Source organism: Schistocerca nitens, chromosome 2 (genome assembly GCF_023898315.1).
Source record: "Schistocerca nitens isolate TAMUIC-IGC-003100 chromosome 2, iqSchNite1.1, whole genome shotgun sequence".
NCBI classification, from domain to species: Eukaryota; Metazoa; Arthropoda; class Insecta; order Orthoptera; family Acrididae; genus Schistocerca; species Schistocerca nitens.
This window is the reverse complement of record NC_064615.1, coordinates 122,946,503-122,971,601: the sequence shown is the minus strand read 5'-3', so window position 1 is coordinate 122,971,601 and position 25,099 is coordinate 122,946,503. Positions and strand designations below refer to the sequence as shown.

The window sequence follows — 25,099 nt, the reverse complement described above, 5'->3', positions numbered from 1 at the left end:
AGTTTTAGGCCGCACCTCCAAATCGAAACAAAGTTGGTCCATTGTAATATGAGACACAATTTAGGTCGAATGAATGGCGATACAGCTACAGTAGTTTGGTTCGAGTCGTAAGCTTAGCACTTAAGCTTTACCAGGTAGCCATTGCTATGCGTCAGGCGCTCCGTCCGTATTTATACGGGTACCCTTCCTTTTTCACGTGCTTCGTCTGGTTTGAATTGATTGCTTATTTTTCTTTGAACTGATAAGTGCCGTTCTCTTTGCTATAGGTGTTTACGTCACTCTAAGCTGAAAATGCATTACTGTACTGTGTCATGCATTGTTTGTCGCATTCTGATAATGAGGGTTTACAGCCTGTCGCCGCTCGCAGCATGGCTTGCTTTTGTGCGTGCTACGGCCACTTACAATTTAAAAAAAAAAATAAAAAAGTGAGGAATCGTCTCATTAGCGAAAGAATGGCAAGAGACTGCTATTTGTTGTTACTTCCACTGCTGCTTTCTTTGATAATGATGAACAAGAATCTAATAATGAGCTGCGAATGATAGAAGATGTTCTGAATGAGAGTTTAGCGAAAATTTTTCTCCGTTTGAAAATCTTTGCAGGCGCCTCATTAGTACATTACATTCTGCTCAGAAATTAGTCATCTTAGATTTAAAAATCTAGTCAATTCATTTCTGACTGTATCACTATTAGGCTTAAGAATAATATGAATATAAACATGACATGATATGTATATTCTTCCGCCTTTGCTGTTGCCTCACTCTAGTTTCGTAGTTTATTAGGCAGGCAGGATTTAAACGAGATAGCAGCAAACACGAAACAATACATGGCAAAATGTTTATATTCGTATTATTCTTATGGTGAAGAGAATACTGCATGTGATTCACAATTCATAAAAGTTCCTATTAGCAACCATCTCTTCTCGCAGGTAGGAAAAAATTCAGAACGTAGAGTTGGCCATGTTGACAAACATCCCAAACAGTCTTGCCAGTCGAATTTTCGTAGTACATTGAAATGCTGCTACATTCGAATGTAGCAGCGTTGGATAATGTATGAAAATGCAGTGGTCGAAACTCGGGGCGGAGAAAAAAGCTCGTCTTCCACCTTTTTTTTTAATTTATTTATTGACGCAGAGGTTTTTGAGCCAGTATTTATCTTTGTGCCTACAAAGCATGCCTGTGTGGCGCTACATATATTCGATGGCAGAAGTTAGTTGTGGCGGCACCTACCAACATTTTTCAGAACTTGCTTTGCACTCGATTCTAAGCCGCAGGCGGTTTTTTGGATTACAAAAACCGGAAAAAAAGTGCGGCTTACATTCGAGTAAATACGGTAAGCATTATCACCTGTACCCATTTCCTCAATACATTCTGTTACAGCTAACTTGGTGAGTCCTTTTGTTCGTAGATCAACAGAGGATGTTTCAGTATTTGTTAGCGATTTAAACATTGTCACAAAGTTACGGAATTTATTGGGTGAAGCATGTTTAAATATGGCCAAGCTAGGTATAATTGGCTTAGCCAAGTCCTAGATCATATGCCACGAAGGTCTGAGTAAAGAACAGACATCTGAACAGTTTGAGAAAGGACTTTATCAACAGTATATTAAGCAACTCATGCAAGGTTTTTGAGGGAGCAAGTTAATAATCTGTAGCAGAAACTTAACAAATTCAGAGACATTTTCAGATAGTATCTGTAGTCAGTGCAAATACCTATGAATTAATGCAGAGCACGGAGATGAACGAAGTTATTTTGCAAGAAGCTGAAAATAGGACATTGGATTTGTTTTTAACAGGATTGTCAGCAGATATGTCCAGGAGTGTGAGGACTGAAAATCTGAAGGACTTGGCTTCTGCTATTATGGTGGCTGCACAACTTGAGGAAGTCAATACTGTGACACAAACAGGGGTATCATTTTGCCTAAGGCGAAATTTTACAGATGTGGGCACATGGGCCACGTTAAGAAACAGTGTCGGCAACCCCAGTGTTATAGATGTGGGGTAGTGGGCCACTGAGTGCCTGAATGTCACAATAAAAAAGCAGAATGGAGGGGGTCAGAACAAGCATTTGGTGAACACCAGTCCCAATAAGCATTCAACGAATGCTTGTTCTGAGCTCTCCATTCTGCTTGTTATTGTAACATTGGTAACAATCCCTACTAACGTTACAGCACCTCAAGATTCACCTATCATGAAGGTGGTACCAAATACACTCCACGCACTTGCACTAAAAATTGATTCACATAATAAAGGATCAAGAGGCACAGGAAAGTTACTATGAGTTAGTGTGAGTGCTAATCTCCTGAATGAAATGTTGTATATTGTGGAGCTGTAAGAGTGCAATGACGAGTTGAATGCATCACACTGCTTTGTGCTAGGAGTGTAGTACACATCGCGCAATTGGATGGGGATAACATGGTTCCAGTGAGTATTTTGATATTGACAAGGTGATCCTGCCAAAGATGTTATTAATTGTCAATTTGGATGTCCTGAATAAGGATGATCACGTCACGTTGGAAGGAGGTCTAGGCCACAAGTAAGCCGTTGATGTATCTGCAATGGGTGAGAAAGCGAAACATTCAGGAGGAAATGTAAGCTGCTATGGAAGTTTTGTTGTTAAGATTTGCGTATCTGTTTAATCGAGAAGAACCACTACCTGCAACGCCAGTGGTAAAAACGTAGAATACGAACTGGTAGTACAGCTCCAACGTACAGAATTCTGAGGCATTTGTAACCAGCAATGGAAGAATTTATTGATTCACAGTTGGCTGATTGTAACATTATGCATAGGATGGAAGAATCATCATTGCTTAAACAAATAAAAAAAATAATAATAAAAATAAATAAATCATTAGATGGCACATGAAATTATACAGGTGTTGTTGCAATCGCCGTTATCTGAGTGCAAGGACTATTAAAGATGCATATCCTATACCAACTATAACAAAGACTCGACAAATTTATTCAGTGCAAATACTTCTCAAAAACTGATTTGGAAAAAGCCTACCATCAGTTGGAATTGGTTCCAGAAGACCATCCAGAGACCACTTTTATGGTACCTGGGGCTATTATCAAAACCACAGAACACCATTGGTCTTAATGCACCAGCTACCTTCCAGAGGCTATCAAATGGAATGCTCACAGGAGTGAAGCCAAAAGAGCGTACGGTTTATCTCGACGATGTCATTGCAGTTTTCAATAGATACAGAAAAGTACGTGCTGAGGCTGGAGAAAGTTTTCAAGAGGTTATGCACAGCACGATTGATGCTCTGTGTCAGTAAATGTCACTTCGTAGCAACACAAGTGAATTAGTTGGTCAGTCATTGGTCATGACAGTATCAGAACTGATCCCTGTTTGAGTTCTGAAGTCTGATTTTGTACCACCACTGATAATAAAACAGCTTCAGTTATTTCTCAGACTTTGTAATTATTACAGGAAATTTGTGATGGGATTTGCTGACATTGCTGAACTGCTGAGTAGGTTGCTGAAAACAGGAATAAACTTTCAGTGGTCAATTGACTGTGAAACTGTGTTTCAGAATCTGAAACTGGCATTAACAACAAGTTCAGTATTGGCATTTCCAGATTTTGGTAGCAAATTTACTGTATTGTGCAGTGCAAGTAATCTAGTGACTGGATGCATTCTTATTCGAGATGTGGCTGGTAAAGAAAACTCGGTGGTGTACACATTGAGACAGCAGTATAAAGTAGAACAGAACTATTCTATCACAGATAAGGATATGATGGTTGTTATCTACAGGGTAACATACTTCCTTTGTTACTTGTATGGCAGAGTTTAAAGTTGCAACAGACAATAAGGACAAGGAAACGGGACACAGAAAAATATGTCAGGAACCATATATCTTGTGCAGACTGAGCCAATCTCAGTCACCAAGTCCTGTGCCAAACCATTCAAGGTATTGGGGATGGTTGCTCTGGGCCCATTTAATACATTACCCACAGACAACCATTATTTATTAATCCTGGCATATCATTTTTTGCATTTTCTCACAACAGTTGGCATTCCAGACCAGCAACAAGGCAGGTCCCACCACCAAAGACACAGTACAAGACAGCTGAGGTGAGACTCGAAGAAGCTTCACTGAGGGCAAGAAAGCCATGTTATTAAAACAGTATCAAAATTCTCCGTTAGAGAACAGAAAGTACTGACTATAAGGCAGTATGACTAAGGATATAGGGGAGAATATCTGGAAACGTGAAAGCTGTCAGAAGAACAAACTCACTAGCACACATATAAAGATGCCTCTGAATGTCACTAAAACTCCCAAACACATATTTGAGTGATGTGACATAGATTTGTTAAGTTATTCGAACGTGAAAGACTGAGGAAACAAGTGTATCCTTATGTTTCAGGATGCATTGACCAAATTTATAATAATGGAGCCCAGTGCACAGCAAGACACCGATAAGGTAGCTTGGGTACTGGTAGAGAGATTATACTCAGACGCAGAATACCATCGGTACTATTGAGTGACATGGGAGCAATTTCGTAAGTGAAACCATGGAAAGAGTGTGCAAATTATTGTGCCCTGAAAAAATACAGTCTACTAGCTACCATCTTCAAACAAACAGAGCATTAGAAAGGTCACATTGTACATTAACAGACATTCTGTGACATTATGTAAAAGTGCAAATAGACTGGGAGAGTTGGGTTCAGTGCAGGTTTTGTGTACAATACAACACCCCAACACAATTTTTTTTTCAGGAAGAGTATATAACATTCTGGGAATACTACAAAAGCATTCAGTCAGATTGATGTATAATTTCGATGATTATGTGGCGGAATTGAAACAGCATATGCAAGAAAGGCACTGATATGTGAGAGAACAGAATATGCAATGCAAGATGATAAAAACAAGCAAGGAATATTACGCTATGACAAAGAATACCAAGCAATTCTGTTTTGGCAATAAGGTTCTGTTGTAATGAAAATCTTTTGTACCTTTAATAATTAAAGCAAGATGAAACAGATAAGCAAGTCTGCAGGTGGGTGTCCCCCGAGTTCTGCATGCAACAGGAAATGCTCCACCCACAGCTGCCCCACACCTAATCCATCACTGTCAAGAGGGGCCACAATTCAACAAAGTGCGACACCAGAATAGAAAACTCGGTACAGAAGGAAGGAGGCAAACCAAATCTAAAAGTGATAACAGCAGAGTAAAAGAGGAATGAAAAGAATGTAAGGTCAGGGATCCCCCAGACCAAGCATAAAGTGGAAAACTCCTCACCTGCAACCACCCTTGCCTTGCTCTGGAGGTTGATTAAAACCTTACAATTGAAAATAAAAATCATTTCACGGAGAAAACTGAGAACCCCTTCAACCACCCACGAATCGTCCATCAATATTAGAGACAATGAGTCCAAAGTCCACACTTACCATGGAGGGCCAACAGCAGGACACAGTCCACTGAGATATGAGCTACCGTCAGTGAGGCTCCACAGCCACATGTGGGGGTGGCTCGTTACACGAAAGAAAACTGGGTTAACCTAGTATGACCAACATGGAGATGACATGACTTTGCATTCCTTCTAGGAGAAGCGGAAGGAAGAGCTTCATGCTGCAGTAGTCTCACTGACTGCTCAGAGTTTATTAGACGGGGCTGTAGCCCACAGATGTCATTCCATTTCCGAGTGAGCAGAGATTTCGTGTCCACCCGCAAATCTGCTCTTGGGGGTCAGCAAAGTGAATAGGGAGCAAGTAAGTGCTCTTCTAATCAAGGGGTCAGCAGTTCATTTCCCACAATATCCACATGATCTAGGACCCAGAGAAAGACAGCTGAGCAGGCAGCATGGTGGAGGTCAGTGAGGTCATGAATAGTGGAGACCAACTGGTGGCAAGACTAGCATTGGTCAATAACCTGGAGAATGCTCACTGAGTCAGTACTTATTAAAATACAGTCAAGGGAAGGTCATTAAATAAAATGAAGGGCTCTGCTAACAACTATTAGCTCTGCCATGAAAACACTACATGTTCCCAGCAGCGAATGGCATTCCATATCGACAGAAAATGTAAAAGCACATCCCATTTTATTCACAGTTTTAGAGCAATCAGTGTAAAAGATGACAGCACCCTGAAACTCTTGAGGAACTGGATTTAACAGATACCAAAATGCCATGGAGATGACCAAGACTTTAGGACTTTTGAAGAGAACAGTCCTCCAGGGAGAGGAGATGGATATCTTGTCAGAAGGAAGCAAGGCACATTCCAACTGGTAGTCCCACCAGAGGATGGGCATGAGAACAACACACCTCGCATGTAAAGAGAATGGGTATGTGGGGTGATCAAGAAATTGTCAAATGGCAATTGGACAGGAGATCAAGAGCTGGTACTGTCGAAGCAGAAGAGGGAAGATCCTCACTTCGGCAAGAAGACTGCCTATGGGACTAATCCAAAAGGCACTGGTGGCCAAACACATGCCATGATAGTAGGCTGGGTCCAACTGTTTTATAGCTGAAGGAGCCACCAAGCCAGAAACCTGCCAACCACAGTCCAGTTGCATCAAAACCAGGGCCCAGCAAACATGGGTAAGAGTAGCACAATTTGCACCCCAAGATATATGGGCAAAAAAGCAGAGAGCATTAAACTTTTGCAGTCTTCATCTGACGAATACAGGACAGCCAGATAAGCTTTTTATCAAAAAAAGACGCCCGAGAACGACCAAGTGCTGGGTAACTAAGCACAGTTCCGAGTCAGGATGTACTGTGGCACGTCAGCACAAATAAGTGACTCAAATTCTTGTAGAAGAGGATTGGAAACTACAGGAAAGAGCTCATGCAGGGGTCCGCCAGACGGCACATTGGAGCTGATCGAGGCTACCGAGTGGGAGCTGTACCAAATGCAAAACTCGCTGACATACAACGAAGGGGTGACCAATGGCTCAACAGAGGTCACTAACTGATTTATGACGACGAGGAAAAGAGTAACATTCAACATACAGTCCTGTGGGATGCTGTTCTCTTGAACCCATGTAGAACTGAGCAAAGTGCAGACTCCAGCCCGGATCAACCAGCTGGATAAAAAGTGACAAATAAAAATCAGTAGGGAGCATCAAAAGCCCCAGTCATTGAGGGTGAGTAAAATGAGAGGACAGCAAGCAGTATCATATGCCTTATGCAGGTCAAAAAGATTGCGACAAGGTGTTGGTGTTTAGAAAAAGCCTGTTGGATAGCTGTTTTCGACCTAAGCAGATGGTGTGTGGGGAAGGCACCTTGAAGCCAAAGACAGCTGAAGACCTTGAGGAGATTTTGCCTTTGGGGAACATTCAGATACTGGATCATCTGATTGCGAATTGAATCAGGGCCTGAGGTTGTGTCATGGGCTGAGGCAAGAGCCTGAACTAGTTCCTAGTCAGTGAAGAGTTCATTATAGGATTCAGTCTGATGTGGAGAGAAATATAGGGGGATGTCTTCAACTTGTCACTGCTGCAGTATACATTACAATTCCACTGAATGATCAAGTGACTTGTCGCCAGCTTAGGCGTGAAGGGGCAGGGAGGGTCAGCCATGCTGCAGGATCACTGCATGCCACTAGTGGGGATGGAACCACATCCACAAACATCAGCTCAGAATCTGACTGCGTGGAGGGATCTGGCACCCCTGGGGCACTGGAGAATCCTTGCCCCGTTTCTCATAGCCTTTGATGGGCAAGGTCCATTCAACGGGCAATCCGCATTGAGCATAGGGACAGACAAATAATGAATGGTTCTGCGACCCACAGACCATGGCTCCTTCAGCCATTATTTCAGCCCAGGTGCTGACAGGAAAAAGGATCCCTGTCACTGATAGTCGTCAAAGAAGGAGAACGTTTCTCTAACGAACTCTGCAAAGGAAGATTGGCAGAGGTGAACATGAGTGCAATAGGATGTCGAAGTGCGAAACACGTGTTACATAGGCATGTAGGAAAAATTGAAAAAGGACAAGGTCTAATTAGGCAACTGGCACAACACAAATTGTGTATAAAGAAGCAAGAAATCTTGAATTTTGTGGGCGAAGTCTGAAATCCAGTTTTGTAAGTTAGATGAAGACGACGCCACTGATATTAAGACGCAAGCAGATGTGTTAAAATGGGAAAAAAGGTGGTCATACTTTCTAGTTCTAAACAAACAGTAATCCACATAGGAATAATAATAATAATAATAATAATAATTTCTGACTAAGTGTGAGCTGGACTCAAGCATCAAGGATTTCATACAAACATAATTATATATTTACATAGTTCATGCATCCTGGGCATTGGAATATAGATGATTTTTGCCTGTTATTGATATCAATACTGGCAAGGGATCAAAATATAGGACTACAATTTAATAATTTTCAGATTTTTTTCCTTACTGTGAAAGTTTGATTCTTGCTAAATTTCATGATTCTAGGACAGTGGGAAGTACCCTACAACTTTTGATGAGTGAGTTTATGAATATCAAAATATGTGACATAAATGATCATATCTTCTGATTACACTGACTTAGAACTTTTTATACTGCCAAGGGACCATAGACCTTAGCATGTGTCATAAATTTCAAATTGTTACCACTAACCATTTCTGAGAAGGGGTCTTAATAGTTGGACAGAACATAGACAGATAAAGTGACTCTGAAAGGATTCCATTTTTACAATGAGGCACAGAACCCAAAAATGAAGAAATTATAACACAGGGAATGAAACAGTTGAGCTTAAGTGTAGCAGAATATCGCAGGAACACCAACAAACCTTTGCAGAGAGCTCTAATTTTTATCACTGTTAATGAACAATTTGTAAAGCTTACAGGCAGCGCTTGAGTTGTAAAAAAAAAGTAAGTTTCTGGTACTATGACCTTCCGGAGGTGTTTTCTTCTAATTTACACACCTTAAAACATAATTTTAGCGCTTTTTGTTTTACATTAGAGGTAACGGTATGGAATACCAACGCGTAACATCACAAATCAAGCACCGCTTATGAGTTTCAATGAAGTGGAGTGGGAATATGATATGTTAATATCAGCAATGGTAAACACTCAGAAGAGTATTCTAGTACCACATCTGATCAAACCAGTTCAGACTGTAAAGTACTTATAAATGATCAAGGATGACGTCAAGGACAAGATGTTCCTTGTCAGCCTTATGTCAGACAGTGGCTACCAACAGAGCAACATTATTGATTTGGATGTTTTCATTCCCAGGAACATTTTAAGTAGTGTGCTGAAGATACTGGTTGTAGAATAGGGTGTGTTAAACCTGTACAGAATACTATTGTTGCTGTCAAAAGTGGATGGAACAATGCAGACATTCATGTACATTGCAAAAGAAAAGGAGCTACTGCCAATTGGAGCTACTGCTAATTGGTGATACAAAGTGGCAAAATGCAAAGTTGAAACAGTAGATCCCAATTTCAGAATATGTTAGCAAGTATTTATACTTCTCTACAGTTAAGGCCAGAAGATACGTGTGGGGGTAAGAAGCTGCAATCTGTCTGAGAACTTCCAAAGGACTGTGTGCAGAAGATAATAGTATTAAACAAAAGGCAATGGATAATAACAAATGGATGGTTGTTTCCCCAATGGATGAAGGCATTACAGTCTCCCCCTTCTGCCCCCCCCCCCCCCCACCACCAACAGAAAAAAAATGTGGTTGCAGGTGCAGGAAAGTAAAAATTTCTAGGCAAATGTTATGGATACACTGCACAAAAGATGGTACAGTCTAAGTAAATAATGAGAACAAATATCACCAGCACTGACTTAGTGCCAAAACTGAGCATGGAAATGAACTACTGCTTCATAAAAAAATGAAAGAAAGAATATCAGTAAACTTAAACTAGACTCTCCAAAACATATTGTGGTTAAGCAGTTAGATGACCTAACAACTGCAGCACATAGGCTCCATGCACTGAAGAGTGAAAGCTATTCTCAGGACAGAAGTGCCTTCAGCAACTTCTAGATAAACCATTTCTCCTCCTAGAGTTACATGGGCTCTGGCATACTAACTATAGTGATGATATGTGGTCTTTGTAAATACTGTAAGTGTGTTAGGGAATGTTTTAAATTTTTGTTCAAGGATTTGGGTCAAGACTGCTGTGGGAAATGTACGTTCGGAACACTACCATATATCAGTGCCCAGATAGGGATGCAGTGACATATTGCCCTGCTCTAAAAAGCACTCCGTCTTCAGGCCACAAGTGGCCCATCGGGACCATCTGACCACCGTGTCATCCTTAGCTGAGAATGCGGATAGGAGGGGTGTGTGGTCAGTACACTGTTCTCCCAGTCGTTATGATGGCTTTCTTTGACCGGAGCCGCTACTATTTGGTCAAGTAGCTCCTCAATTGGCATCACGAAGCCGAGTGCACCCCGAAAAATGGCAACAGTGCATGGCTGCACGGATTGTCACCCATTCAAGTGCCGGTTACACCCAACAGCACTTAACTTTGGTGATCTGACGGGAACCGGTGTATCCACTGCAGCAAGGCCTTTGCCTGCCTTGCTCTAAGCACTTTAAGAACCAGTGAAGTGACAATCTTCAACAGATCCCACAAGCCTGCTAAGCATGCACAAAGTGTCGTAGGATATTTGAGAGACTAGGAGAAAGCACAGTCTAATTGTTATAACTAGAACAGATGAATGCTAAAGGCAGAATTATAATAATGGGATGGAGTGGAGTGCAAACCATTGTAAAGTCAATATACAGGGTGTTACAAAAAGGTACGACCAAACTTTCAGGAAACATTCCTAACACAAAGAAAGAAAATATGTTATGTGTCCAGAAACGCTTACTTTCCATGTTAGAGCACATTTTATTACTTCTCTTCAAATCACATTAATCATGGAATGGAAACACACAGCAACAGAACGTACCAGCGTGACTTCAAACACTTTGTTACAGGAAATGTTCAAAATGTCCTCCGTTAGCGAGGATACATGCATCCGCCATCCGTCGCATGGAATCCCTGATGCAGCCCTGGAGAATGGCGTATTGTATCACAGCCATCCACAAAACGAGCACGAAGAGTCTCTACATTTGGTACCGGGGTTGCGTAGACAAGAGCTTTCAAATGCCCCCATAAATGAAAGTCAAGAGGGTTGATGTCAGGAGAGCGTGGAGGCCATGGAATAGGTCCGCTCCATTAAGCGTAGGTGGAAGAACATGGGGCCCAATCAAGACATCACCAACAATGCCTGCCCAAACTTTCACAGAAAATCTGTGTTGGTGACGTGATTGCACAACTGCATGCAGGTTCTTGTCAACCCACACATGTTGATTGTGAAAATTTACAATTTGATCACGTTGGAATGAAGCCTCATCCGTGAAGAGAACATTTGCACTGAAATGGGGATTGACACATTGTTGGATGAACCATTCGCAGAAGTGTACCTGTGGAGGCCAATCAGCTGCTGATAGTGCCTGCACACACTGTACATGGTACGGAAACAACTGGTTCTCCCGCAGCACTCTCCATACAGTGACGTGGTCAACGTTACCTTGTACAGCAGCAACTTCTCTGACGCTGACATTAGGGTTATCGTCAACTGCACGAAGAATTGCCTCGGTCATTGCAGGTGTCCTCGTCGTTCTAGGTCTTCCCCAGTCACGAGTCATGGGCTGGAATGTTCCGTGCTCCCTAAAACGCCGATCAATTGCTTCGAACATCTTCCTGTCGGGACACCTTCGTTCTGGAAATCTGTCTTGATACAAACGTACCGCGCCACGTCTATTGCCCCGTGCTAATCCATACATCAAGTGGGCATCTGCCAACTCCACATTTGTAAACATTGCACTGACTGTAAAACCATGTTCGTGATGAACACTAACCTGTTGATGCTACGTACTGATGTGCTTGATGCTAGTACCGTAGGGCAATGAGTCGCATGTCAACACAAGCACCAAAGTCAACATTACCTTCCTTCAATTGGGCCAGCTGGCGGTGAATCGAGGAAGTACAGTACATACTGACGAAACTAAAATGAGCTCTAACATGGAAATTAAGTGTTTCCGGACACATGTCCACATAACATCTTTTCTTTATTTGTGTGTGAGGAATGTTTCCTGAAAGTTTGGCCTGAAAGTTTGGCCGTACCTTTTTGTAACACCCTGTATATCTCTTTCAGCTAACAGATTCATAATAATAGAATGACATGTCAAACACTGTAACATAAATGTCCATCTCTTTCAGGAAAAAGATTTTAGTCATAGTAGCAAGTGTACATTTATTGTGAAGTAAATGTGCATTTCTTCGAGGAAAAAAAATTGTAATCACAGCATGAGGTGCTCATTCATTGTAAACATGTCTCTCTTCCAGGAAAAAGATTTCTTTTGTTTGTCATTGTAAAGCCATTAAGTATTTCTTTCAGATAATCAAATACAACTTATGTGAAAATTTGTAGTTGCTAAGGATAGCACCCATAAAGTTTCCCCTGGGAAGGAGGGGGGAATGGGGGTGAGGGAGGTGTTGCACATTTGGACAATGCAATGCCTAAAATGCAAAGAGCGGAAGTCAGAGCTGCTAATTTGCTAGAGAATACCAAGAATACACCACAGGAAGAGCATTGGTTGGGTGTCAATATGAAACTCACATAGTTTCAATTTAGGATGTCACTTCAAATATTGTCTTCATGTGTTTGTACTTCCTTGACCGAGTTTCACAATTCCTCAAAATATTCGATTAGCCACCACATGGTAAGCTAACTGAACAGACCTCCTCTGATATATAGAGTGTATCAGAAAGAATCATCCGACTTAAAAAAATCATAACTATTACATTATTTGAAATACGTGTGTGTACAACATACTGTTGGAAAGAGCAAACACTTGAGTTTTACATGGTTCCTACTAGGTAGCAGCAGTGTGCGCCCACTTCAGTTCTAGTAAACATGGTGTCAGAAAGAAAGCATCCTGTGGTCTACATTTTGCACAGTGCGGGTCAGTAATAACTGTTCAGCATAGCTTTCGTACCAGGTATGGAATGGACCCTCCTACAGCACAGAGGATTAGGCGATGGCATGAATGATTCCAAGAAACAGGTTGTTTGTGTAAAGGCAAATTGCCAGGCCGCCCCCAAGTGTCCGACACAGACATAGAATGCATTCACCCTAGTTCCAGAGTTTCACAAGGAGTTTGCAAAAAAATCCGTTTGCCGTGCAGCTCGACAGCTCAACACGCCCCCATTGTCTGTCCGACATGTGTTGTGTCGATGTTTACACACAAAACCATACAAAATTCAGCTACTGCAAGCTCTTCGTGAAGGTGCAAACAACAACATATGGAGTTCTGTAATTTTGTTCTAGGCAAGATGGAGGATGAAAGTTTCCTTCCATACTTAGTGTTTAGTGATGATGCAACATTCCATTTAAATGGAAATGTGAGCTGAAATAATGTGAGAATATGGGGTATGGAACAATCACACGAAGTTGTACAACATGAGAGGGTTTCTCCAAATTTAAATGCGTTTTGTGCAGTTTCTCGAGAAAAGGTTCTTTGCTGAGAACACTGTTACAGGAAGCATATATCTCAATAGGCTTGAGAAATTTCTTTCCCCACAGTTGGAGTATGTGGTTACTTCTTGGGGGTGGGGGGTTATAAAAGATTCTGTTTATGTGCCTCCATTACCAATAATAATGAATGAACTGAGACATCCCATAACAGCAGCTGTGGAAGCTGCAACTTGAGACATACTCACTGCAGTGTGGGAACAATTTGAATACTGCACCGACATATGCCATGCATCTCAAGAGATAAAAGTGCGATAAATAATGCAAAGTGTGTTGAATATAGCAAAGTGCATAAAAAACGGTATGATGCATCAAATATGAAGCATGCTGTGATGCATGCATAGCCGTCGGGCTACACTACAGATCAATGTGTTACCACAATATTTATTTATTTATTTTTATATTTTTTTTTTGGGGGGGGGGGGGGGGGAGGAGTGCCCACTAACCCTTGAATTTACGCTACTACCTAACTAATGTCCACCTTTGCATAGCCAGTATTACGTACACTGACATGAACCTCGGTGATACTTCCAGCAATTATTCTTCTTTAGCTTTTGTACTTACAAATATTGCATATGCAGTGATAAAAAATGTGCACCGAGACATTAGAGAGGTTTTGCCATGGAATTCTCTGATACACAATATTCTTTCCACCTGCGGAAGACCTCTGAAGTAAATACAGAATAACTATTAATATTTGATATTTTACGCACAAATTAACGTCTCTCTCAGAGAGAGAGAGAGAGAGAGAGAGAGAGAGAGAGAGAGAGAGATATCCACAAACAATATTCAGCTGTAAGGTGTTCGGTCATGAGGTGAGACTGGATACCTCAATTAGCAAGGGCATTGCCCAGAAAAAGCAAGGTCCAGGTTCAAGTTCACGTAACAATCTGACACACAGGTTTAATATGCCAGGATGATTGAAAATGGTACACATACAGTATTGGTGAATAAAAGATCCTTCAGGAATTTCTTTATCATCCACTGTAGCAATGAAACACTGACGTATACAAATTCCTTTCATTTGCTGTGTTCAGAATAATTTTTTCTCATTTCAGATTCCCCAATGAACCAATCACATTTCAAACTGAAGTTATCTTCAGAATTCCAGTTTAAGCACAATCATATCCTGTTCTCTTTTTCATCATTTGTCATATCATACCTCAACTTTCATTATGTAATTTCTAAGAGTAGGCTTTCCATTCTTGTCCGACCGTACTGATTGGGTTTTCCCTAATCACCGAGGCAAATCCAAGGATAATTTTCTTCTAAGAAACTTCATTTCCACATATTTGTAGCATGTGCATTATCACATAAAAATTTCCTTAACATTTATTTGATCTTTTAAAATGTAGGCCTAATTCCAGATGTGTCAGTCTGCTGTTAAAACGACTCACAGACAAACAAATAAGTAGATGAGGCAGTTTTACTATTAGGCCTACTTGCAGTTAACATGCATCAACATTACGTTCACCAAACATTACTGTCAATGTCAAATATGTTGAAACCCTTTGTAGGCAATGTCAAGCAAGGGTTACAACAGTCAATATTTTTACTTATAATATATGATTTGCTTCCTGTTAGCCTCCTTTTTAATCTGAAACAGTATGGTGAATTTCTCATACATTTCACAACATAAAATCCATAATACATGCAACACTGATGATGGTCAATAACCACAGATCATTAAGCTAACATGAAATAGTAGCCCTAAGCGAATGTATGTTCAGTTTAAGCAACTGGGCAGTAAGTTACCACAAGCAGGAACTAAGATTCCCCAAGGAACCACTTAAGATGAGTTACTGCCTTAGTATGTTTCTTAACATAAATATGGCGGCAATAATAACAAAATTTGGTACACTGCTGCAAACCTCCCAAGAATTCCGTAGGGCAAAATAACATCACGTGTTATGAGAATTTTTCTGTATTTGCGTGCAGCGTTATTTACGAAATCGTCAAATGTTCGTCCTTCTCCGGGGATACATGTTGTTATTCACTTACAATATAGTTCAATCATTTTAGGTTCATAGTTGAACAGTTTCTATCACAACAAACTGAGGTCTAACCTGTTGTCTTATTACATGCGGAGATGAAGCATGCCCATTGGTATGGTTCAGCATTCCGTTACCACTGTCTCCACCGAGCCACTTCATTTGCAAATGGGAACTGAAACATTAAAAATATGCAGTACGTGTGATTATAATGAGCCAAAACGGAGAACATTATTAATTGCTAAGCGGCGCCGACATGATTTGACGTTTCGTGACCACATAGGAGGGACAACAGTACGTATCTGACAGCTACACAGTTAATTATCTACCTCTAATTGTTTTGCGTAACATAACTGATATGTAAAATTAAAAACTTATACCTGTATAAGATGTTAGTGAATGTGGATTAAATAAATTGCTCGATTCAACACCCGATCAACCTTTAGATTGACGGGGGACAGGAACTACACAAGGCGCTTTAGTGGTTTATTCCACTTAAACTACTTGCAGAAAATAGAAAACGTTAATCATTATTTAGCGAATAAATTTTTATCAGCCACAAGCAAAACTATGCAAGCAGAACATTTTGCCACATTTGAACGAACGGATGTTGTGTCGTCAATAATCTCCATCGAATGAACGCGACATTTTCAGCCCCATTGAACACTGGGAAAGCATATTCCGCATTTCCAAAGAGGCGGTTTGTACAAACATTAAGTAATCAGTGCATTTGTTGTTATCTGGATGCAGCTACAACTTTTTTCGCATGTGAGGTAAGAATGAATAACGGAAATATCAAGAGATGTCGGAACAGAACTGGGAGGAGGTTTTACATTGTTTATTTAACCTACTAATGGAAAGAAAAAGTGAGATGGTCACCCAGACCCGTAAAAGCTATGTTTTTTTATACTTGGAACATTTTGTGAATTTTTTAATAGTGATTATTATATTCTTGGAAGTTTAGATGGGAGAAAAATATTTATCTTCTTGCCATTACTAGTCGGCCTACGTAGGCCAACGATGAAGCATCATATTTTTCTGGCAATTTGTTCTTAGCCCATTTTTTTTTCTACCATAGTTAGGAACATACATAAATATAGTGTACTAGCTTTGTAGTACCAGTAAGGGAAAACATTATAAAAAATTAACGTGATAGCAATAGACAAAACAAGTTTCATTGGTATCCTGTGCAGTAAAGGATATGTTTGATTGTGCACATGACATTTCTGTTTCTTATATGCCTACCAGGAATTTTTAATTTGCGTTAATGTTTCTGATTGTTATTACTTTCTCTTGAGAAGTTAGCATTTTCGATACCTGTTTGGTAATAAATTACTGCTATTGCTCTTGGTGAGTACAATTCTAGTAAATGACAGCGTGGTTCAGACAAGCCACATATGAAATCACTTCCCAGTATCATATCAGGATCTACGATTAGAGAAAAGATTGTAATTGAAAGAGAGCCTTTGATTCAACCAAGAAGTGAAGTGAGTATGGGTGCAAGGTTCAAGTAGCCCTGTTACTTGTTTATTTTGGTTATGGAGGAAATTCAGCACTATGACTGTCAAGACATCTAATATAGTTCGCATGCTTTGATAAATAGTTACAGTATTCACACACAGTTTACCTTGAGGAAGGATAGTAGTTAACGGATATGATGCGTTTTCAACTACGTCACATACAGATTGGCAGGTGCCACAAATTGCAATTGGCCTAAAGTGTATGAGATGTGTGAATTGAACAGTGAAATCTCCAACAGTACTTACACAGAGAAATGAACTACCAAAAATTTAAACATGGGTTTCAAAAACACAGTCAAAATCCTGAAAAGCACACCAGACATGGCAAAGACAGCTTCTGAATGGGCATGTAATTCTTTCACAAAAAAGAATTACTCAGTCATGAAGTAAACCCCTGCTGAACCACTTCAAACAGTTTTTGTTGGCCCCATTTATGGGAATAAAAAGTTACTCATTAACTGAAACAGTCTGTAAATTCCTTATTGTCCAAATGAATAACAAACTGAAATGGTAGAGTAGCAGACCATGAAGATTATTCTGTCCTGCTTTGCATATCTATAACTTCCTCCACAGCACCATATACATCTTGCGGCAAAAACACTAGTGTATTTTATATACTTTCTCGTTACTGTTTCGGTGATAGTGTTCTTGGATAATATGCCCTACATTAATAACATACATGTATTCTGAAAAAGTGACCAGTAAGGACACTGCATATTGTAGATAATTAAACAGGTTGCAGATGCCATGTACAAGAAAATTAATTAAGTCATTCATTTTTCAATCATTGTGTTCTGTAGATCTGATCAAGGAGGAGACAATTCAGGTATATGGAACAAGTCGAGGTATAAATTAATATGACATTAAAATTGTTGAAATGTAATTTATAAATTTAATTATGTGCCTACCCATCTGTTTAATTAATTAATTATTTAATTTATCTGTACACAGTTTCCTTGCAAGGGTGTAGTCACACAAAATCTATTATATTTATAAATATATTACGGACACACATTAATTCAGCCAAAACTTAATTAGCCTTAGAGGAATACCCAATACCAGTCCAAGAATTCCGTAACATAAGCTGGATAGATACAAATACAAATGCTTTATTCACCTTCGAGCACAATTGTATGCAGCCGCTAAAAAATCTACCCACCAAGTGGTCACAGGAGGGAATGCACAAATGTTGTGGAAATGCACCAGTGTTTGGAGCCAGGGCTTCTTCAGCTGGAAGGGTTGAAGGAAAGGAAGAGGGATGAAGGAAAAGGATTGGTGGAGTTTAGGAGGTGGGAAGGGTTATGGAAACTCACCCTCTCAGTAATGTGAAAACTCATACAATTGAATAAAATGTTCAAAACCTCCTTGGACTCACTGTAGGCGAGAGAAAGGCAGAAATCCAAAACCCAAAACTGGGCATACATTAATACAGAAACAAAAAATCCTACAAACAATGTAGTTGAAATTCCACTAATGAGTCTGTTGAAGTGTGTAGCTTAACAACGTTAGTAGGGGAATATGCAGCAAAATAAATTAATATTTATGTAAGAAACCATTCACATGCCACCACATAAGTGTCTGCTAAGAACTGTTCTCATAGAAATTATTACCGATAACTGAAGACTGCAGAAATTCATATGGTAAAACATAAAATGGTGCACTATTAGCAGAGTAAATATAATAATCATTATCCTACATAAACACAACATACAAATTCTATTTAAGTTGGTCCATGCCAATACAAATGTACTGTCTTTGGTTGCCCTAAAATATAGAGGTAAAGAGTACAGTAACAGCTAAACAACCCTATGCCACCCACAAAAATTGAACAAAATAATGTACTTAAAAACTGTACAAAAATCTGTTACATTGTGAGAAGCGCCAGCTATGGTCAGTGAGTGAAGAGACTTATTCTTTGGCCGACCATCTGAATTGTGTTTCCATGTTTATTCTTTGCTTTAATATTTTTGACATTTCTCTGTTTATCCAACGTTAAGTGGCAGTTTTTGTGTAATCAAGAAAATAAATAATTATTGCTCAGTATGCTGCGGAGTATATGTACTTGTAGGCCACGCCGAGGGCAGTACCTATAAATGGTGGCGCTGAAAGCACAAAAGGAAACATCAAATTCAATCACTGTGCACAGTGAGAAGAATTCAAGTTATGGTGCTGGACAAGACTGGATGAAAGAACAACTATCACATTTACAAGAAGAGCCAGAGCGACAGATTAGGGACCTATAAATGCAAAACATGTCACATAATGACAGGAAGCTGCGTTGACAAACAGTATGTATGGCAGATGAAAGAACTGCGGCATCTAATGCAGCCGCCAGTCCAATGATGAAAAACAAGGCCCAGAGCTTCTACCGGAGAAACCTGAACTATGGTTTGTTAAATTAAGAGTTAGTGTTTACACAGAACAATATCACAAATGGCGATACAAAGTTTTCAGTGGTAGTTAACAGCCTTTTCACTCGAATGGTGGATACAGTATCAGATGTCATTTTAAACCTCCTACTTATGATCAGTATAAACACTTGCAGGACATGGTGGTCCAGCACATGGGTAAATCTTTAGACCGATGGATGCAGCAAGTCCTACAGTTTGAGTGTATTGGTGCCAGGGAGCCTTCTAAATTCTGGTGGCATCCCCAAAGTATTGGGGAGGGGGCAGCAATTTCAGATGAGATACTTTGGCATGTGTGACTCATGTAGCTGCCATTGTCAGTGAAAATGTTTGTAGTCACTTGTGGGACAGACAACATTAGTTCTGTCACTGACACTGACAAGGTACATGCAGTAGTGGGGTAGGTGAGTGATTAGCAATAACACAGGTAGCCAATGACTGCAACACAGTGGATGCTGCACCTGTATGACAGAGTCCAAGGCAATCCTTCGAGAAGCAGCTCCACACTGTAAAATTACAGTTGGTGACAATGTAAAAAGAGTCGTCAGCACTGGAGTCGAACAAGCAAGACAATGGGCGAAGAGGTAAAGTAGAGGAGCATTCATCCAGCCAACAGAAGTAAAGTCCCAATGGGCTAGATCAGAGGTGTCCAGCCCAAATCAAGTACCAATCTGGCCCAAGAAGTGAGCATCTATCACGAAATTGGTAAAAATCCATAAAATTCTTTTTATGTAAAGTTATGAAAAATTGAATATTTCAAATCTGAAATTGCAGCCCCATGATGCTATTCTCTCATTGGCTTCTACTGTTTTTGTTAAGTATGTTATGTCCAGCCCAAAAATATTCTTCTTCTTCTTCTTCTTCTTCTTCCTCCAATGTGGCCCAAGTAAACTTAAAGGTTGTACACTCCTGGGTTATATGGTCGAGTATGTTGGTACCACAAAATGTTCACCATTCAGGTCATGCGATGCACATTTCCATGTACATTACCAAACAACCACAGTGGCCTGCAGTAGGTGCAGCAAGCTATGTAGCTTCACAAGAGCGCCAGAGTATGATCGAAGGGACAGCCATTACATCCACAGACATTGATGGGGGAGTAATAGAAGACAGACAGTGTGTGACACTCAAGACCAGCCAAGTTATTTGATACAATCCTTATGTGCCCATGGAGACATCTAAACAAGTATGCCTGCTCACGTTGTCATACTGCTTGTATGTGACTGACAGAAACGCAAATCAGTGATATCTGGTTGACTGCTCAGACGTTGGTGGACTTCCATTTAATCAAAGTCGTAAAGAGGCAGTTTGTGGAACACTCCACCCAACTGCCACTACCAGCTCGCCCATCACGACTTATCGTGAACGGGAGGCAACAGTGGACATAGGTTTCAGGGTTTTCAAATGCATGTTTATACTGGCTGATGTGCACAAGTCAGTTGTAGATGAAATTTCATCTGCTACGCTGGGCTGGGTTACAAGTGAGCACAGCGCAAGTTACGTGGAGGGGTGATATGATAATGGGCATGATAGGCAGAAGTGCAAGCACCACAGTTGTTTTACCTGATGATACAGTTAAACTTGAAATGAGGCAAGAGGTTCTAAATAGAGGGTGTAAGATATTGCGCACTACAGTGATATTGCCCGAGTTGCTGGAGTTTGCGGTCGTGTGTCTGTGAGATGTGCTTGCTTGTGTGTATGAATGGTATGTTTTTCTCTTTTGTTGATGAAGGCTGTGGCCGAAAGCTGTATTAAGTGTCTTTTAATTGTGCCTGCCTCCAGCTTAATGCGTCTTCTTTATGGTAAGTAGCCATCTATCTTTTCCTACATTGTTGATATTCCTACCTGATTTCCGTTATTCGAATGGCATTTAAATGTTTTTGTGGGCAGCCAAGTTACCTGAAGATCACCTCAAAGCAGTATTTGATGGGTTAAAGAAATTTGGGCATGTGGTAAAAGAAGCAAAATGGGTTCTTCGCCAAAACCAGATGATGTTTCACAGTCATGTGCTACCAGCAGATGATATCCACTCGCTCAAGGAGGTGGTGAGCGCCTTACAAATCATTCCTTAGCTGCCCTGGGGGCAGTGGAGATGCAGGTGCCGCTGACGTATGCACTAGCAGGTAACTACACTGTGTGTAAATAGCCCCTACTGTGGACACACACCATACAACAATCCTTCAAAAAGGTAAGAGCTAGTTTACAAATAGCAGTATTGTTATCTCACCCAGTTCACAGAGTGCTGTTGGCGATTGTCGTAGATGCCACACAACTGGCTATTGCTGCAGCACTCCGTCAAAATGCAGTTGGCAGCAGGAAGTCTTCAGGGTTTTCTCCTGAAAGCTATTGGAAGCACAGACCAAGTGGACTGCATATGATTTGGAATTTCTGACCATTTATCAAGTCATACGACCCTTCCGACCATATGTTGGAGCTCAGCCGTTTATTATGTGCACCAATCATACATTGATGATGTTCACTTTCCAAGGCATGAAAGAAGGTCGTTCTCAGTATTTCTGTCAGCTGCATTTTATCAGACAATTTACTATCAATATAAGGCACATTAAAGAGGCAGAGAACATATTGGCCGATTCCCTCCCCTTCCTCAGGGATCTGTGCAATTTCTGCCATGTGATAAATTACAACCAATGGAGAGTGTAGCAAACTACAGATGAGGAGCTACAACAGTTGCTACAAAGCAAACCAGCATATCTTAAACTCAAACAAGTGTAGTTTGTGGGCAGGAAAGACCTTATTTCGTGTGATGTGTCCAGGACCCTGCCTAGGCCATCTGTGCCTCAATTGCTGTGAAAATCATCTTCTCACAACATTCACAACCTTGTGTGTTCCAGCATGAACCCCATCGTCAAGCTGATGACTGAGAAATTTGTATGGCTGGGTATGAAGAAAGGTTGCCACCTTTGGACGAGGGCGTGTTGTCAAAGATGTGAAGTTTGCAGACATTTATTTATTTGAGATACATATTCCATAGACCCAGTATGGTGTGATTATGCATGGATGTGGAACGAGTCAAAGCAGATACAATATAGATATCGTACAATACAATACATACTGGTATATTACACATGGTAGATTAATGATTCAAAACTGGTACAGTACAATAATATAATAGAGATAATAAACAATACAATACAAAAATAAAATAGTGATGAAAAAACAATACAGATACAGTGACAAAGGAAATAATCTGAATTACTACTCAAATTATTTATTTCTGCTAAGAATTCATCTAAAGAGTAGAAACATTTTTCCAGTAGGAATTCCTTTAGCTTTCTTTTAATAGCATTTTCTTTTCTTTTAGACACTTTATATTACTCGGGAGTGTGTTAAAGATTTTGTACTTGTGTACTTTACTCCTTTTTGTACCAGAGACAGATTTTTCCGTTCTGAGTGCATATCACCTTTCCGCTTGTGTTATAATGATGGTATGCTTCATTTGTTTCATATTCAGAGGAATTGAGAAGTGTGAAAGCCATGAGTGAAAGGAGATATTCTGAGGTTGTTGTTAATATACCTAACTGTTTAAAAAGATTGAAACGTTAGGTTCTTGGAGGCACGTAAATTCGGCCTTCTTTTTTCTGGTGTACAGAATTATTTTTTTTTGAAAGTGGTGAGTTGCCCCAAGATATTATTCCATAGCACATTACTGAATGGAAGTAGCCAAAATATGCAGCCTTTGACACGTTGATGTCTCCAGTTTTGGAGGTTATTCAGATGTGCAAATGTTGCTGAGCTAAGCTTTTTTAGTGTTTGCTGTATGGGGAATTCCCAGTTGAGCTGGTTATCTATGTGAACACCTATGAACTTTGTGCACTGAACGCTCAGTAACTGTTGGCTCTCGTGTGCAGTGTTAATCTCTTCTGGGCTTATGTAACTGGATTGGAACTGCATGTAATTTGTTTTACTGAGGTTTATTGCTAGAGAATTTGCTGTGAACCTGTTCAGAGCATTTGCAAATGCTTGGTTGACATTTAACTCTAAGTCAGTGGAGGTTTTGCTGGCTGTCACTATACTTGTGTCATCTGCAAACATTGTGATATTGCTAGCAGTGTTTGAGGACAGGGGTAGGTCATTAATATATATAATAAATAGGAGGGGACCAAGAATTGACCCTTGTGGAACTCCATGATGTACTGTTCTCCAGTCAGACTCTACACCTCTCCTACTTGTAGAATGTTAACACCTAATACTATTTTTTGCTGTCAGTCTTCTAGATATGATCTAAGCCAGTTACCCATTGGTCCACGGATTCCATATTGGGCTGCTTTTCCTAAAAGTATTCTGTGATCGACGCAGTCGGAAGCCTTAGTCAGATCACAGAATATGCCAACGGGTAATTTTTTCTTGTTAAGGCATTCTAAAACGTTATTTGTAAGTGTGTAAATTGCTTCAGTTGTAGATATACCTGATCTGAAACCAAATTGTTGTTTACTAGTTAGTGCTAATTTTTCAAGGTGATTGACAGTCCTGACGTATATTAATTTTTGAAAGACTTTAGAAAATGCTGTTACAAGAGAGACAGGAAGATAGTTGGAAACATCTGTGGGATCACCTTTTTTGTAGAGGGGCTTTGCAGTAACATACTTCATTCTGTCAGGGAAGGTACCTTGATTTAGAGAGGCATTGAATATATGAGCTAGAACTTTAGAGAGTTGATTACAACTGGCTTCTAGCAGTTTGCTGGAAATATTGCCTACACCCAATGAATTTTTACTTTTTAGAGAAACTATTTTTTTGCACAGTTATGGGGGCCATACCTATCATGTCTGTAGAGTAAGGGAAATGTTCTTTCAGAGTACCGAGCGAGGTGGCGCAGTGGTTAGACACTGGACTCGCATTCGGGAGGACGACGGTTCAATCCCGCGTCCGGCCATCCTGATTTAGGTTTTCCGTGATTTCCCTAAATCGCTCCAGGCAAATGCTGGGATGGTTCCTTTCAAAGGGCACGGCCGACTTCCTTCCCTGTCCTTCCCTAATCCGATGAGACCGATGACCTCGCTGTCTGGTCTCCTTCCCCAACACAACCAACCAACCATCTTTCAGAGTTTTTATTGCCTTTTCTGAAGAGCCTTTGCATGCTGTTTTCTCAGCAACATATAAAAAGTGCTCATTAAAGATTTTAGCTACAATATCTTGATTTTGAGCTAGCTTACCTTCATTGTTAAGAGCAATATTTTGGGTCTAGGGGTAATTTGAACCAGTCTCATTTCGTATCACTTCCCATATAGTTTTGATTTTATTAGTGGAGTTATTAATTTTTGAGCACAGATACATACTTTTTGATTTCCGAATGACTTTGTTCAATATTTTACAGTATTTTTTATAGTTATTTAAAAGGTTAGGGTCATCTGATTTATTTTTGAGGCAATGTACAACTCTCTCTCTTTTGCATGAAATCCTAATTCCAGTGGTAATCCAAGGCTTGTTGGTGGATTTTTTAGTATGGGTTTTATATATTCTTTTTGCAAAGGTACTTTCAAATATTAGAGCCACTTCATTACTGAAAAGGTTGTATTTGGATTTGGCATTTTCTACATTATATACTGGACCCCAGTCTACATTTTGGAGACATGATTTAAAGATCTCAATAGTTTCATCAGTAGATTTCCTAGTAATTTTCCAGTTGGGACCACTATTAATCTCACAAATACTTGAATTGTTAATGGTGAGTCTTTGTCCATCATGATCAG

The 25,099-nt window shown here is 40.1% G+C and overlaps 1 protein-coding gene across 5 annotated transcripts in view; it reads right to left on the bottom strand.

Moving 5' to 3' along the window:
* The window catches only part of LOC126235813 (pumilio homolog 2), a 633,911-nt gene extending 617,806 nt beyond the window's left edge, over positions 1 to 16,105 (bottom strand). For all 5 annotated transcript variants that reach the window (XM_049944654.1, XM_049944657.1, XM_049944656.1 and 2 more), the window contains exons 1-2: positions 15,841 to 16,105; positions 15,536 to 15,635 (exon numbers count right to left, since the gene is read on the bottom strand). In XM_049944654.1, the coding sequence (XP_049800611.1) occupies positions 15,536 to 15,622 (87 nt within the window). In that variant the 5' untranslated portion in view covers positions 15,623 to 15,635; positions 15,841 to 16,105. The remainder of the gene's footprint in view (positions 1 to 15,535; positions 15,636 to 15,840) is intronic.
* Between the last annotated feature and the right edge of the window lie 8,994 nt (positions 16,106 to 25,099).